The 16,638-nt window shown below is 43.6% G+C and overlaps 1 protein-coding gene across 1 annotated transcript in view; it reads left to right on the forward strand.

The window, feature by feature from the left end:
• PIK3C2G (phosphatidylinositol-4-phosphate 3-kinase catalytic subunit type 2 gamma) overlaps nt 1–16,638 on the forward strand; it is a 209,812-nt gene that overhangs the window by 1,157 nt on the left and 192,017 nt on the right. The window contains exons 2-3 of the mRNA XM_059816945.1: nt 9,012–9,094; nt 13,736–13,893. Of these exons, the coding sequence (XP_059672928.1) occupies nt 9,012–9,094; nt 13,736–13,893 (241 nt within the window). The remainder of the gene's footprint in view (nt 1–9,011; nt 9,095–13,735; nt 13,894–16,638) is intronic.

Raw genomic sequence — 16,638 nt, forward strand, 5'->3', positions numbered from 1 at the left:
TCTGTCTTTAGCTGTCTTTTTGAAGCAAATACTTTGTCTTTTTTCCTCCTTCCATCATGTGTTCATAGTTCCATTCGTGGTTTTGCTGGTTTTAATAATGATGTCTTATGGGACTCCCATGACTGACTCTGATGGTATATCTCTCCTCATTTTGCTTCTTTCAAAATCCTGACATAGAGAAGGAAAAAGAAAATTATAAATCCTCCCTTTCCTCTAGTCCTTGTTACCATTCTGAATCATTATAGGAATCCTGAAAGAGCCTACAGGATAACTCTGCATGATGAATATTAAAAGACAGTTTAGGTTCACCTTCTGCTTTTAACTCCCGGTGATCACAGTAACATAAAGCAAGAGGGAAGAGGCACTTTGATTGACTTTTTTCTATGTCTGTGAATAGGGAGAACTATATAAGTAAATATATGCAGACCCGGACAGATGGGGAGGCAGGGAACTCTTAAGGACAGGAACTCTTAAGCCTAATCCTGGGCACCGCATTTTGGAAGTTCAGTGATGAATACAAAAGAGGAGGGGATTGATAGGAGGAGAGACAAAAGGTTGTTGCTTTTTACTTACGATAGGAAAACTAAAGCATGCTGACATCATGATGAAAAGAACAAGCCTTCTCATGAGAAAAGTAGAAAATAGTGGGATACAAACGAGCAGGAGGAGATTAAATTGTGGTATGGGAAGACGAGGTGCTAGAGGAAGCAGACATATAAGAACAGGCACAAACACTTCTGTGACGGAGGAGGAGAAAATTATAGGGGAGGGAAGAGAAGACATGAGTGAGTCGAGGGTGACTACAATCGAATGTGTGGGAGGATTTGATTAAGTCAGGGAAGTATTTGAGCTGTTTGGCTAGAAGAAGAAGAAATGGGAGAGAGGAGAGAATTGATTTGTAGCAGAAAAATCAGTGTGGTCACAGGAATTCCTTCAGGGAGAAACAGCTGTGTCAGGATAGAAAGAGCCAAAGCAAGGGGCTGGCAACTGAGCCTTGAGATGGTAAGAAAGGGCAAATAAGAATGAAAGAAAGTTGAGAGAAGGATAAAAAAAAGCCTGTGAAGTAACTCATTGCTACCGGGCTGGGAGTTTTGGAAAAGATAAGAAGGGCTGCGGGGTGACAAGGCTGATGCTGACTCAGACTGTCAGAATGGTTGGAAAAGTGGAGCACCACAGCAAAAAAAAGAGAATGAGCACAGATTGGATTGGTGAAGTCCAGATGAGTAAATGATGCATCTGAGTAGTAGGAGATGAGAACCAGGACTGCAGACTGAGTGAAATGGAAGGGATGCTGAAACATGGAGATTAGCATTGAGATAGCTCATAGGTATGCAAGATGAAATATTCACATTGCTGAAATCATACTGTCATTCTGATCCTTAGCTCTTGGATACAGTTGTATGGCCCTAGGCTTTATTTAATGCGTGCTAATCAAAACATGTCCAGTGTAATAGAGGAAATGTTAATTTTCTCTGGCCTTGTCATCACCGAGTCAGATGTTCAAAAATACTAAAGAAACTGTCTTCATAACATGCCTGTGAAAAGAGATTTTATTTTCTATATATTAGAAAGAAGACTGAAATACAACATAAAAAGTATCCAACAGATTTGGCTGCTCCATCTATGATATTTAGGATCTAATATTTTCAGACTAACTAGCAAGACTCACTTCTTCACCCAAGCCCAATCATCAGACCAAACTTCATAATTTCAGCTTGAGTGCTCCAGAAGTGAGAAATACACAATTAGTGTTCATATTTGGGAAGGATGGTTCAGGTGACTTGTTTAGCATAATGTGAGAAATCTGTGGATGGGGAAAAGATAGATTCCAGTCATGCAGGAGTGCACTCTGTTACTTTATCCCTGTTGTCATCAGTTCTCTCCATATGCAATTCTCTGTCTCATTCACTGCACGCTTTCAGATATTTGCAATGAGTGGAGACTGGAGTCCTATAGAAAAATAATGTGTGATCGTGTAATTAATAGCTTACCTTTATATTCAATGGGAAGAAATTAAAGTTTCTGGACACCTGAAAAGAGAAATGACAAAACTAAACCTCTCATCCACATGATTCACCAATGGAGTTGAAACTATGTATCTACATACATCTGCTACCAGAACTAATTTGAGTTAGTTAGCAATAGTATATTAATTCCCTCTGTGTAGACTATTACCAGTTAGCCTGGCGAACAGGGTGGGCAAACGGGGCGTGGCGCATCAGTTCGCGCTTCAGTTCGCGCAGACAGGGTGTGCCGGGGAGGTGTGCGGTCAGGGCGCAGTCCTCCCTTCCTGGCTCTAGAGGCTCTCTTGATGAGTGGTCATCACCCTCCCAGAAGAGGCCCAGTTATGGTCTCCACTTGGCCGAATGCCATTGCCAGAAGGAATGTGGCAACCCAGACAGAGCTTCTGCTCAAGCACGTGGCTGTCCAGTTCTCCAGCTGCCAGGAGTGCCTGAGCCTGTCGCTCATGCTGGAGGCCGGGAGAAACAACACCTGTGTGCGGTGCGACCAGGTGAATGATCTGCTCAGCCTGGTGGCAGAGCTGAAGGAGGAAGTGGAGACTATGGAACATCAGGGAGTGCAAGAGGGAGATAGATTGGTGAAGCCATACCCTACCATCCTGAGGCAAAGGTAGCTGATGGAGGCTCCACGAGAAGCAGAGGATCCCTTACCCTCTTGCCACCGGGCAGAAGGAGGGGACCTAAGAGGCGAACGGGAATGGAAACAGGTCCCTGCTCGGGGCAGCAGGCGAATCCCCTCCCGGCCTCCCTCACCTTCCCAGCTGCCCCTAGACCACAGTTATGGGGCTCTGGAACTTGAGGGCCAGGATAATGAGGATATGGATGAAAGTCCTTCCAGGGGGTTGCCTAGAGCAAGACAGTCTGCCCCACACATCACAACGACCTCTACTAAGACAAAAAGGAGGGTAATTGTCGTAGGTGATTGCCTTCTGAGGGGAACAGAGGGCCCAATATGCTGACCAGACCCAACCCACAGGGAAGTCTGCTGCCTCCCTGCGGCCCGGGTGAGAGAGGTCACTAGGCAACTTCCTGGTCTGGTACGGCCCACTGATTACTACCCGCTGTTGGTTTTGCAGGTTGGCAGTGATGAGGTTGCACAAAGTAGCCTAAAAGTGATCAAGAGGGACTTCAGAGCACTGGGGAGACTGGATGAGGGATCGGGAGCACAGGTAGTGTTTTCCTCAATCCCTTCAGTGGCAGGGAGGAACACTGAAAGGAACAGGAAAGCGAACCTGGTTAACACATGGCTCAGAGGCTGGTGCCGTCAGAGGAATTTCGGTTTTTTTGACCATAGGGCAGTCTACACGGCACTGGGCCTGCTGGCAGCAGATAGAGTTAAACTATCCTCAAGGGGGAAAAGGATTCTCACTTATGAGTTGGCGAGCCTCATCGAGAGGGCTTTAAACTAGATTTGAAGGGGGAAGGGGATGAAACCAGGCTGCCTAGAGATGAGCCTAGGGGTGGCGTGCTGATGTTGGGGGCAAAATTGATAGCCCAGCTCAAGTGCATCTACTCCAATGCACGCAGCATGGGCAGCAAACACAAGGAGCTGGAAGCCATTGTGCAGCAAGACAGCTATGATGTAGTTGCCATCACAGAAACATGGTGGGATGACTCGCATGACTGGAGTGCTGCAATAGATGGCTATAAGCTCTTCAGGAGGGACAGGCAAGGAAGGAGAGGCAGTGGGGTGGCTCTGTATGTTAGGGAGTGTTTTGATTATATAGAGCTCAACGATTGTGATGACAAGGTTGAGTGCTTATGGGTAAGGATGAGGGGGAAGGCTAACAAGGCCGATATCCTGCTAGGTGTCTGTTATAGACCACCCTACCAGGACGAAGAAGCCGACGAAGCGTTCTACAAGCAACTGGCAGAAGTCTCGGAATCGCAAGACCTTGTTCTTGTGGGGGACTTCAACTTACCGGATGTCTGCTGGAAATATAACACAGCAGAGAGGAAACAGTCCCGGAAGTTCCTGGAGTGTGTGGAGGATAACTTCCTGACACAGCTGGTAAGCGAGCCTACCAGGGGAGGCACCCTGCTTGACCTGCTGTTTACAAACAGAGAGGGACTGGTGGGAGAAGTGATGGTTGGAGGCTGTCTTGGGCTTAGCGACCATGAAATGATAGAATTCTCAGTTCTTGGCGAAGTAAGGAGGGGGGTCAGCAAAACCACTACTATGGACTTCCGGAGGGCAGACTTCGGCTTGTTCAGGACAATGGTTGAGAGGGTCCCTTGAGAGACAGTCCTGAAGGGCAAAGGGGTCCAGGAAGGCTGGACTTTATTCAAGAAGGCACAGGACCAGGCAGTCCCCATGTGCCATAAGAAGAGCCAGCGGGAAAGACGACTGGCCTGGCTGAATGGGGAGCTTTTGCTGGGACTCAGGAAAAAAAGGAGAGTTTATGACCTTTGGAAGAAGGGGCAGGCAACTGAAGAAGAGTACAAGGATCTCATTAGGTCATGCAGAGAGGGAATTAGAAAGGCAAAAGCCCAGCTAGAGCTCAATCTGGTCGTGGTTGTAAGGGATGACAAAAAATTTTACTATAAATACATTAACAACAAAAAGAGAGCCAAGAAGAATCTCCATCCTTTACTGGATGTGGGAGGGAACATCATCACCAAGGATGAAGAAAAGGCTGAGGTACTTAATGCCTTCTTTGCCTCAGTCTTTAATAGCCAGACCAGGTATCCACAGGGTATTCAGCTCCCTGAGCTGGAAGACAAGGATGGAGAGCAAAATAAACTCCCCATGATCCAGGAGGAAGCAGTTAACGACCTGCTATGCCACCTGGGACACTCACAAGTCTATGGGGCCTGATGGCATCCACCCAAGGGTACTGAGGGAGCTGGTAGAGGAGCTTGCCAAGCCGCTCTCCATCATTTATCAACAGTCCTGGTCAACGGGGGAGGTCCCGGATGACTGGAGGATTGCCAACGTGACACCCATCTACAAGAAGGGCTGGAAGGAGGATCCGGGGAACTACAGGCCTGTCAGCCTGACCTCAGTGCCAGGGAAGATTATGGAGAGGTTCATCTTGAGGGTGCTCACAGGGCACGTGCGGGATAACCAAGGGATCAGGCCCAGCCAGCACGGGTTCATGAAAGGCAGGTCCTGCTTAACCAACCTGATCTCCTTTAATGACCAGGTGACCCACCTAGTGGTTGAGGGAAAGGATGTTGATGTTGTCTATTTGGTCTTTAGTAAAGCCTTTGACACTGTCTCCCACAGTATTCTCCTGGAGAAGCTGGTGAATCATGGCTTAGACAGGTGCACTCTTTGCTGAGTAAAAAACTTGCTGGATGGTCGAGCCCAGAGAGTCGTGGTGAATGGGGTGAAATCCAGCTGGCGGCCGGTCACAAGCGGAGTCCCCCAGGGCTCAGTTTTGGGGCTGGTCTTCTTTAATATATTTATCAATGATCTACATGAGGGGATTGAGTGCTCCCTCAGCAAGTTTGCAGACGACACCAAGTTGGGTGGGAGTGTTGATCTGCTGGAGGGTAGGAAGGCTCTGCAGAGGGATCTGGACAGGCTGGATGGATGGGCCGAGGCCAATTGTACGAGGTACGACAAGGCCAAGTGCCGGGTCCTGCACTTTGGCCACAACAACCCCATGCAATGCTACAGGCTTGGGGACGAGTGGCTGGAAAGCTGCCCTGCAGAAAAGGACCTGGCAGTGTTGATTGACAGCCGGCTGAATATGAGCCAGCAGTGTACCCAGGTGGCCAAGAAGGCCAACGGCATCCTGGCCTGTATCAGAAATAGTGTGGCCAGCAGGAGCAGGGAGGTGATCGTGCCCCTGTACTCGGCACTGGTGAGTCCGCACCTTGAATCCTGTATTTAGTGTTGGGCCCCTCACTACAAGAAGGACATTGAGGTGCTGGAGCGTGTCCAGAGAAGGGCAATGAAGCTGGTGAGGGGTCTGGAGCACAAGTCTTATAAGGAGCGGCTGAGGGAACTGGGGTTGTTCAGTCTGGAGAAGAGGAGACTCAGGGGAGACCTTATCGCTCTCTACAATTACATGAAAGGGGGTTGCAGAGAGGTGGCTGTTGGTCTTTTCCCCCAAGTGACTAGCAACAGGACAAGAGGGAATGGCCTTAAGTTGCACCAGGGGAGGTTCGGGCTGGATATTAGGAAAAATTTCTTCACTGAGAGAGTGGTGAAGCACTGGAACAGGCTGCCCAGGGAGGTGGTGGAGTCACCATCACTGGAGGTGTTTATGGAACGTGTGGACGAGGCATTGTGGGACATGGTTTAATGGGCATGATGGTGTTTGTTGGTTGATGGTTGGACTTGATGATCTTACAGGTCTTTTCCAACCTTAGTGATTCTGTGATTCACATTTGTCATTAGGATTCACTCAGAAATGCTGCCAGCAAAGGTGCAGAGAGGCAGAGGGCTCCTGCATTACTTCTGTCTCCTGCAGGAGGATCTGGATTCCAGCTTTTTCTGTCAAGCTCCTTTTTGCCGTCCTTTAGTAATTATTTGATCACGTTCTTCTTCAAGCCATGAACTTGAGGATCCATACCCACGTTCTCATGGCCGACGATCCTTTCCCAGTCTTGGCCCTCTTCTTGCCTAATTCTTCTCTGTTCCTCCTTCCTCAGTTCCCAAATGCGATTTTGCTCTTTTAATATCTTCAGGCCCCTTCAATGCCATGTCCCAGCCTCACCTTTTCTTACCTGTGGCCTAGTTTTCTTAGGTTTTCATTTGTCCACTATCTCTCTTTTTCCATGCACTTTCCAGGGTACCGTACCTGCTCTGTAATGACAGAACTGCAGCAGCAGAACTGGAAGCAGCAAGCTTCCATCCCTCCCTCCTGTGGCAGTCTCCATCCACTCCTCCTGTAGGGTAGTCTTAAGTTTTCCTTCCTTTGCAATACAGGGCTTGGGTGGTCCTTAGCTCTGTAGAGTCCCTGTCAATCTCTTGTTCCTCCTTCTGGCTGCTCATGTCCTCCTGCAGCTCCTTCACCAGCAGCTTGGCACTGCAGCCAGAGCACAGCTCCCACCAGCAAAGCCACTGCCACCCCAGAGAGAGGCACCAGACAAGCTCTGCAGCCAGAGACCTGGGTTACAGCATCCTTCCTCTGGAGCTCTGTGTGGGTCAAAGTCTCTGCTGTCCATAGGGGCAGCTTCTCCATGCCATGATGAAGATTGTGTCATGTGGCATGTCACTACCATCACTGCATAGCCTTCAGTGTGTGTTCTGGGCTCCCTTTGCACTCCTGCTGCAACAGCTGCTGTAGCTTTACCTGCCTGCTGTGCTCTGCAAGCTGTGCTCCTGCTCCTGGCTGCAGAGCTCACCCACAAACACAGCAATGTCTCTCTGAGCTTGTTCCAGCTTGAATTCCTCCATCTGGAATGCAGGGGTACACAACATCCCAAATGCAAACTTCCTAGAGCCTTGTCAATACATCAGGATAGACAGTTTTACAAAAGATATGTGTGATGAGGAGTTTTTTGTTGTTGTGTTTGTGGGGTTTTTTATGACTACATAATTTTGGGAGGCCATTAAGAAGTTCTTATTACTGTCTGCTGAGGTAAATTGTAAGGTAGGTGTCTAACCAAGGTGGAAAAAAAAGAACCAGTGGAGGTGCTATGTTTTCAGTGACTTTGAAGAAGCTTTTTCACTTTAGACTCAGGTGGTGGTGGACTAGTAATTTGTGTTGCTGAATTTAATTTTGCTTTCTTATTTCAACCCTCGGGGTTATCCATTGTTTTTCCTACTAGACATTTCAATTTTTCCCTCTATTGATGATGCCCCCTTATTAACTTTAAATTTTATAAGCACTCTCCTAATGCTTGTGCTATTACAGTTGATGAAAATACTACATACAATGAGACCCAAGACTGATGGTATCTATAAAATGTTTGTAAATTCCGAACTTTCAGTTCTGCCATTGTGATCTCCCCGCTAGCCAGCTCCCAACAGATCTTTCATCTTTTATACTTACCCCATCTTTTAAACGGTAACTAAAATTTCCCAGCCTGCATCTTTTCATGCATATTGCACTTCCTTGTCTAGAAAAAAAAATCTTAAATTTGGTTTATTATTTATTACTAATTATTATTTTTAGAAATTTCCATACTTGTATATAAATTATTAAAATTATAAAACACACCTCTCGCCTTATCTCAGTTTCCTCTTCTGTGACATGTCATTAGTTGCTTCTCTTTCTGAAGGGGCTTGAAAGTTGGTGTCTCAGCTGAGCCTTGTAGATGTCTCTATGTACAATAGTAGAATGGGCTTGCAGATATAACAGTATTAAGCTCCTTCCTAGAGGTAATGTTCTGACTGAAGGGTACTACGGCAAACAGACAAAACAAAAAAACAAAAAAAACCCAAAACAAAACAAAAAACAACAACAACCAAAAAAAAAAACCAAACCAAAAAAAAAACCAAAAGGATGCTTTGACCCAAAATAGTGGCTCAGACCTGTGCTCTCTAAGTTTAGAGAAAGCATCTAGGGATTTTTCATGTTCAACAGAATACACTGGCTTCCTGTCACCTGTCTTAGGGACTTACCTGACAAATTTATGGAGTTTGAAGGGATCCTGAGCTTCCTTCCAGGGCAGAAAGAGAGAAAATAAGGATTAAAACTCACTGCAGCATAAGCATAATATTGTCCCTTCTCCCTTTTGTAAACTAAGCATACATCTGCATTTAGAGTTATCTGTGCTCTGACACTAGGTGAATTTTGAAAGCTTTGTCTGGAATTCCTTATGTTCTGCATGGAGGGAGAAAAAATGATTGTTAAACCCAGACTACCTGATGCTTTGTGACTTTGTGTTTTTTGTCTGAAAGCATTTAAAGTGCAGTCAAAATGGGGTTATTTGTGCTTATTTGGAGTTCCACCAAGTCAGGGGAGGGATGATAAGGTATGAAAGATAGTTCTCATGGAACCACATGCAAGGTTAGCCTTATGCTTCTTCTGCTTCTGTTATCTAAATAACTGAGCTCTGTTTCTTCTGGTGTCATTTTGGTACTTTTAGGCTGCAGATTGGTCTATCCAGCTTGTTGAAGCAAATCAAGGAAGTAATGAAAACACAGTCGCTTTTTGCAATGCAGTGGAGAAGTAAGTAATGAAAAAACTTTATTCGGCCAGCTATGACATTTCACTTATTTATATTGGATTGGTTATCCCTGCATTCCTGAACAGTCCCATAATTCCAGTATCTACTTAAATATGGAAACACTCCTAATTTTGATTTAAAGATTAGAATCCACAAAGGAATTTTAATTTCAAAAATATTTTCTCCCTTAGCTGTCCCCTTTATCTGTGATAAGCACATTTAACTCTTCAGTGTTGATGGTTTAGTGTGTGAAAATTAAGATCCATTTTCTGCCACTGCCTTGGACAATATTAGTGCTTGTGTAGCTTGGAGCAGGGAAAAAAAATTGGAGGAACTGACTGACTGAGAACAGAATTACTACATACTGTCAAGATGAAAAGTGAGACTTAGCAAGTGGCAAAAACTCCTTTAATTACTGTTTACTGTTACCGTTAATAATGTGGCTTAATGGGATAGAACTTTCTTTACTTTCTTAATCTTCTTCGGAAAAAGAAATTGTATTGAAATCCAAGAGCACTAAGAAATGCAAGTTTTTAGACCATCTGTTCAGATTCATTTTCCTTTGTAGATATTCACTGATCACACTACCAAGTTGTTAGTACAAATGCATGCTTTTTCCCCCAGAAAAGTAGTTGGAAAATGGAATGCTGCTTTTTTTTTAATTAGACTTTAATGAATTGACTGTATTCAAGGTCAGCCAAGCCTGCTTCTCTTAAAAGGAAAAAAAAAAAAAATATCTAGTTTGATGTTGCCCTGAAATTAACAGTGAATATATTATATTCATATGGGGTGGATGGTCAACTTCAAAACATACTTGTTCACATGCTTCTCAGTTATCTTTTTTCCACAGTTCATCAGATGCATGAAGGCACATTCCACATGACAGGCTTTTCTCTCAGATATTCAGATTTTTTTTTAATGTCCAAACATTCTACATTTAACTTTGCACTCTAATTATAGGAAAGGCTTTCTATTGACTTTTTGTGAATAAATGAGTTTATTTAAAAAATAAAAAGATTAATAGAATTAAGCCATTCCTGTTTTGCAGTAACTTGTTTAGTTTGCATCACTAGCAAATACTCTTAAAAAGAAAATAAGAACAACCTTTGCTTTTCTTCTATCAAATAAATGAGAAAGCATTCTTGGGACAAAATGTCACAGGAAACAAAAGACAAAAAAAGTCATAAATTTGCAAATAACTAACATGTTCAGTCTTACCAAATGAACATCCTTCCACTCCCCAAAGAATCTCAATAACTGGCAGTTTTATACATCAGAGGCAAGGTGTATAATTCAAACTCTGTGTCATGCAGACTTGCACCTCCAGCATGTAGTTCAAATAGAAACCCATCATGTTTTTCTCTAGGTAATATTTGTACAAGTAGCAATTTATAATTGAAACATTTCATTGTATGCAACTGTAAAGCAGTTTTCAAAATCCCTTTATCAGGTTACTTCTACAATTATGGACATTGCTATAGTCAATGTTCATCCATGGGTGGCTTCAGAGTACATGACATCCTAAGGCGAGTTTGATACCAGAAGATGCCAAGCTGATAGTCAAAGGGTTCAATGCTGCAAAATGCAGAGTTCCTCCACCTCCTACTGACAAGGATGTGCTCTGCACCACAGAGAAATACATGGCTTTATGAAATGCTATGAAGTAGCAAATCCCTATAAATGTTAGTACTTTCTGCATATGCTGAGTTGGTGCAGCACAGAAAGCAAGTAGCAAAACAAACAGTGTCAGCAAAACAAACAGTGTCAAAGCCTTTGACACTGTTCCCCACAGTATTCTCCTAGAGAAGCTGGCGGCCCGTGGTTTAGACAGGTACACTCTTCGCTGGGTAAAAAACTGGCTGGATGACCGAGCCCAGAGAGTTGTAGTGAATGGGGTGAAATCCAGCTGGCGGCCGGTCACAAGCGGAGTCCCCCAGGGCTCAGTTTTGGGACCGGTCTTGTTTAATGTCTTTATTGATGATCTGGATGAGGGGATAGAGTGCACCCTCAGCAAGTTTGCAGACGACACCAAGTTGGGAGGGAGTGTTGATCTGCTGGAGGGTAGGAAGGCTCTGCAGAGGGATCTGGACAGGCTGGATCGATGGGCTGAGGCCAACTGGATGAAGTTCAGTAAGGCCAAGTGCCAGGTTCTACACTTCGGTCACAACAACCCCAGGCAACGCTACAGGCTTGGGGATGAGTGGCTGGAAAGCTCCCCCGCAGAAAAGGACCTGGGGGTGTTGATCAACACCCGGCTGAACATGAGCCAGCAGTGTGCCCAGGTGGCCAAGAAGGCCAACGGCATCCTGGCTTGTATCAGAAATGGTGTGGCCAGCAGGAGTAGGGAGGTGATCGTGCCCCTGTACTCGGCTCTGGTGAGGCCGCACCTCGAATACTGTGTTCGGTTTTGGGCCCCTCACTACAAGAAAGACATTGAGGTGCTGGAGCGTGTCCAGAGAAGGGCGATGAAGCTGGTGAGGGGTCTGGAGCACAAGTCTTATGAGGAGCGGCTGAGGGAACTGGGGTTGTTTAGCCTGGAGAAGAGGAGGCTGAGGGGAGACCTTATCGCTCTCTACAACTACCTGAAAGGGGGTTGCAGAGAGGTGGGTGCTGGTCTCTTCTCCCAAGTGACTAGTGACAGGACTAGAGGAAATGGCCTCAAGTTGCGCCAGGGGAGGTTCAGGCTGGATATTAGGAAAAAGTTCTTTACTGAGAGAGTAGTGAAACATTGGAATAGGCTGCCCAGGGAGGTGGTAGCGTCACCCTCCCTGGAGGTATTCAAGGAGTGTGTGGATGTGGCATTGTGGGATGTAGCTTGATGGGCATGGTGTTGGGTGGGTTGGTTTTTGGTTTGTTGTGGTTTGCTGTTGTTGTGTGGTGTGGTGGTGGTGATTCTGTGATTTTCTTCATGTAATACTTGTGTAGTACTTCAGTTATGCCTTGGAAGACCTAACCTTTCAAAATTTTGTAATGGGCATGGTTTGCCCACCTGCTCAGACCAGAAGCACTTTAGTAGCTTGAAAACAATAGATGGCCATAAATGAGCAACACTTTCTGGGACTGAATGCATTTTTATATGAAAAGCATAAAAAAAAAAAACATTTCTGTCACCACATTATCATAAAATATAGATAGTGTGGAGGTAGGGAAGGAGATGAAGTTCGCTTCGTTTTGAAATTACTGTCAGTAAGTTGGGGAAGTGATTCATGCCCCATGTGTGTACATAGCCCATTAACTGGATGCTGGAGAAAGGGTAGTGAAGTTTCTAGTCTTATTCAGTCCTTGGCCTTCTTACAGAAGCAGGTTACAAGAGTGAATTTGGTGACAGGGGAAAGCTTTACGTATACCTTGCTCGCAAAGAAAATAGACTGACATCAACTACATGGGACACCAAAGCAGCCTCTCTAGTATAATGATTTTTTTACTATGAGTATAAATCTATCTCGTACTAGAGGTATTGTCAAGCCTCATTTTCTCCTACCCCACTGAAACACCATGCCCCCTGGCTTTTCATTAAAAGAAATGGGATTCTTCATTGCATTATTAATTTTGGAAGCCTAGGCTTTTTTTTCCTTCTCATGCTATAGAAATACATGACATAAAAGAGTAGTTCATACTGTTGTTTAAGAGACTTGGGCGGCAGCCCTGAGGCAGGAGGTAACATAGCAATGAAGAACTTTATGTGAGAGAACTATGGCTCAAAATACACTGTAATCAGAGATGGTATAAAATGCTGCCAACTCAGAAGCTGCAAAATGCTTCTTGAATTAACAAACAAAAAAACGAATGTAGTATGCTTAGTACAGGATGTTTGAGTTTAGCTACTAAAATATTCAGGCCAATTAGTGAAATGTAAAGCTTCAGCTGGTACAATATGTACCCTAACCTGCAGCTGCAAAGTGTATTTGCTTAAAAAGCAAGTTTAATTTCAGCTGACAGACATAATACCTGTGACCAGTGTTCATTAGGAAATGGTACCTCAGGAGGAATTACTTTCTGCAAGTCTTTGGTAATTGGAAGGAGGAAGGGCAATATATTTTATAGGTAATGGTATATCAGAGGGACTCAATGACTTTAACAGTTATTGCTCTCTACAGACATTTACATAAATACCCAAGTTTTTAGTAATGAGGATTTCAGATTGGATTCTAGAGCACTGTGAAAATAGGGACTTCTTAAAACTTTACATAGAAAGCATGTTCCTGTATTCATTTTGACCAGCTGTCCTAGTCGCAGCTGTCTGTGCATGTGCTCTTGGTTAGTTTTATGTTAAGACTCTGTTATTTAAGTACATATTTAAGCACCCTCATTTCTATTGTGCTCAGTGTACACTGAAGTCTGTGTTTAAAATCCTTTTGGCTTCACTGAGGTCAAGCTCAGCAGTGATTCTGTGAAGTTCATGAGGATTTTACTGATGGTTTTCCTATTAAGTAAAAGATGTAGTTACATGTATGCTATCTGATATGTAGTTAATCTCACTAATGCATGAAAACAAAGTTTGAGTTGCTAACATTTTCCCCTCTGTTTGCACAAAATTTTATTCCTAACAACTCTCTAGGTACTATTATTATAGATATTGTGTAGAATAAGAGAGCTGAAATGCATACCTATTTAGACATAATTTCATCACATGTTCTTTTCAGAATAAGAAATGCCTATCCTGCTTTTGACTTGAAGACAAACACCGGGAAAATCTGGAGTGTCTCAACTAGATTCCCAGACCATATCCTTGGTGAATCGAAGTTCAGAATCAGTGTTTGGACAGATTCTTCACCATATCCTCTTCTTCTTACGCAACATGGTAAGTAATTGCGGTGTCCATATCCTTCCACAATTCAGTTCCATGAAGATGATAACAAATGCATTTGTTATCTGTAAAGATACTTGGAGAGCAAGCCTTACATGGGTCTTGAGTGTATACTTTGTCAAACGTGTTCACCATATTTGCTGTAAAATTAAAATCACATTAAATATTGAGCTTTTACTAATGTGTAGATCTCTGCTTTCTTTAGTCACAAATGGGACCAATTCTGGCAGTCTCAAAATGGGCCAACATTCAGACTTCTATTCAGAAGGAATTTAAGCTTGTGCCTAATTTAAAGTGTAAGGGTAATCTCCATATAGTTGTGGAACTTTTCACAGCCTTGACTCTGTTTCTGAATCCAAGACTTGAGAGTCTGCAGTTGCTAAGACTTCTCTGCACCCAAGGTTATGTACAGGTCAGGGAAAGAATATGTCGGTCATAAGTGAAACTGGAGAAATTCCAACTGGGTATAAGGAAAAGGAAAATAATTAAGAATTGGAACAGTTTGCCCATGGAGGTTGTGAAGTCTCCATCGTTGGAGATTTTTAAGATCTTACACAACAAAACCCTGAACAAGTTGGTCTGAATTCGGTGTTGACCATCTTTTGGGGAGGAGGCTGGACTTAGATGGACCTACTGAGATCCTTCCCAGCCTGAATTATTCTGTCACTAGTGACTGTGGGAAGCTGCCACTGCTCCAGTGCATCCTGTATCTATGGTGAATGGGAGAATATTGATTCCAGCTCTGGTAATTTTTGCCTCTTAAGCCACACAAGCAAAAATGAAATACATTTAAAATAAATTTTTCCTCCCTCTCTCCCTGTGCTGCTTCATTAAGTGATAGACTTTTTTATGAATCTTTTCTTCAGTTGTCAAGGAATTATTTGGCTGTAACAGGCTAAGTATTAGTTTGTTTGATGGGTTGACGTGCTGGAGCGTGTCCAGAGAAGGGCGACGAAGCTGGTGAGGGGTCTGGAGCACAAGTCTTATGAGGAACGGCTGAGGGAGCTGGGGTTGTTTAGCCTGGAGAAGAGGAGGCTGAGGGGAGACCTTATCGCTCTCTACAACTACCTGAAAGGGGGTTGCAGAGAGGTGGGTGTTGGTCTCTTCTCCCAAGTGACTAGTGACAGGACTAGAGGAAATGGCCTCAAGTTGCGACAGGGGAGGTTCAGGCTAGACATTAGGAAAAATTTCTTCACTGAGAGAGTGGTGAAACACTGGAATAGGCTGCCCAGGGAGGTGGTAGAGTCACCCTCCCTGGAGGTATTCAAGGAGCGTGTGGATGTGGCATTGTGGGATGTAGCTTGATGGACATGGTGCTGTGTGGTGTTGGGTGGGTTGTGGCTTGTTATTGTTGTTGTGTGGCGTGGGTTTTGTGGGTTTTTTTTTGTGGGTTTTTTGATGTGTGTTTTTTTTTTCTTTTTTTTTTTTTTTTTTTTTTTCCCCCCAGGTTGGACTCGATGATCTTACAGGTCTTTTCCAACCGTACTGATTCTGTGATTCTGTGATTCTGTTGAAAGGGGAAAATCCAAAGCTCTACAGAATGTTAGTCAACATATATTAAAAAATATATCTTCATAAATACAGTAGCTAAGACTTCCACATCTATTCATACAAGTTCGGTTATTTGTATTGGGAGCATCTAGATGTTTATTGGAAAGCATGGGAAAGTAGTAGGTTGAATCATCTTGAATCAATATTTTGTGGATTCCATGAAATGAAGGGCCAAATATCTCTGGACACTTGGACCAGAAGGTAGTATTTCCAGCACTTCTGTCAGCTAGGCTAGGTTTCCCTGTAATGCAGAAGTGTGAAACACTGACAAATATTTTATCATATAGCACTGCCTACCTTACAGATTGATTGATTTTTGGTCTGCATAACTTTATTTACAAAAATCTTTTAGGAGGCGCAGCTGAAACTGAAGGGGATATAAGAAACAGTCCCTATCCTAAACTTGCTTACAGGCTAAGTAAACAATATGATACATTCAAAGAGGGGAGGCAGAGAGGGAGTACACTTTTTTGCCTCATCTAACATAAAAAGCATAAAGTATTGTTCAGGCATGCAAAAACATTTGTAGAGCAAGGAAAGGAAAATGGATCTGTGGAGTGCAAGTGAATGATACTAGCAAGTTTCAGGTTTTTTTCCAATGAGTGACCTGAAAAATTGCATGTTACAATTCTAATTCAATATTCTGTACTATTCCCCTTTTTCTGGTGTCCATAAATGTAGCAAATAAGCACTGCATTTTACATGTCAAACCAACTATAAGGAGTTGCTTAAAACAGCAAGTTGTCAAAGAGCTAGACATTTCAAACTAGTACAACAGGTAGAAAATGTTTAATCAAAGTGGCTTTATGAGAAAAAAAAAAAAGGCTTTGCAAAGAAAATGAAAATTTTCAGAAAGAACTTTTTAATCCATTGACACATTTTGGTTTTCCCTGGGGAAAAAACAAACCAAAACAAAACCCAAGCTATCTATGGTAATCAACTCTGTTTTATTTCAGCTTTGTTTTTGTCACAGCCCCCACACCTCAAAAGGTCAGCTGTCCTCTGAAGTTTTTTTCAGTACCACATTCCCTTAAACTTCCCTGCAAAAACAATTTTGCATTTTTAGGTTTGTTTGCCAGCATGAATTGACTGCTCTGGATGACAGGGTAATTCAGAACACCATTAAACCCCATGAAACTGCTTGGTTAGGCTCAGTTTGAACTAGTTACTGAACCTGGAGCAGTGTAA

The sequence above is a fragment of the Gavia stellata genome, chromosome 4, assembly GCF_030936135.1.
Source record: "Gavia stellata isolate bGavSte3 chromosome 4, bGavSte3.hap2, whole genome shotgun sequence".
NCBI classification, from domain to species: Eukaryota; Metazoa; Chordata; class Aves; order Gaviiformes; family Gaviidae; genus Gavia; species Gavia stellata.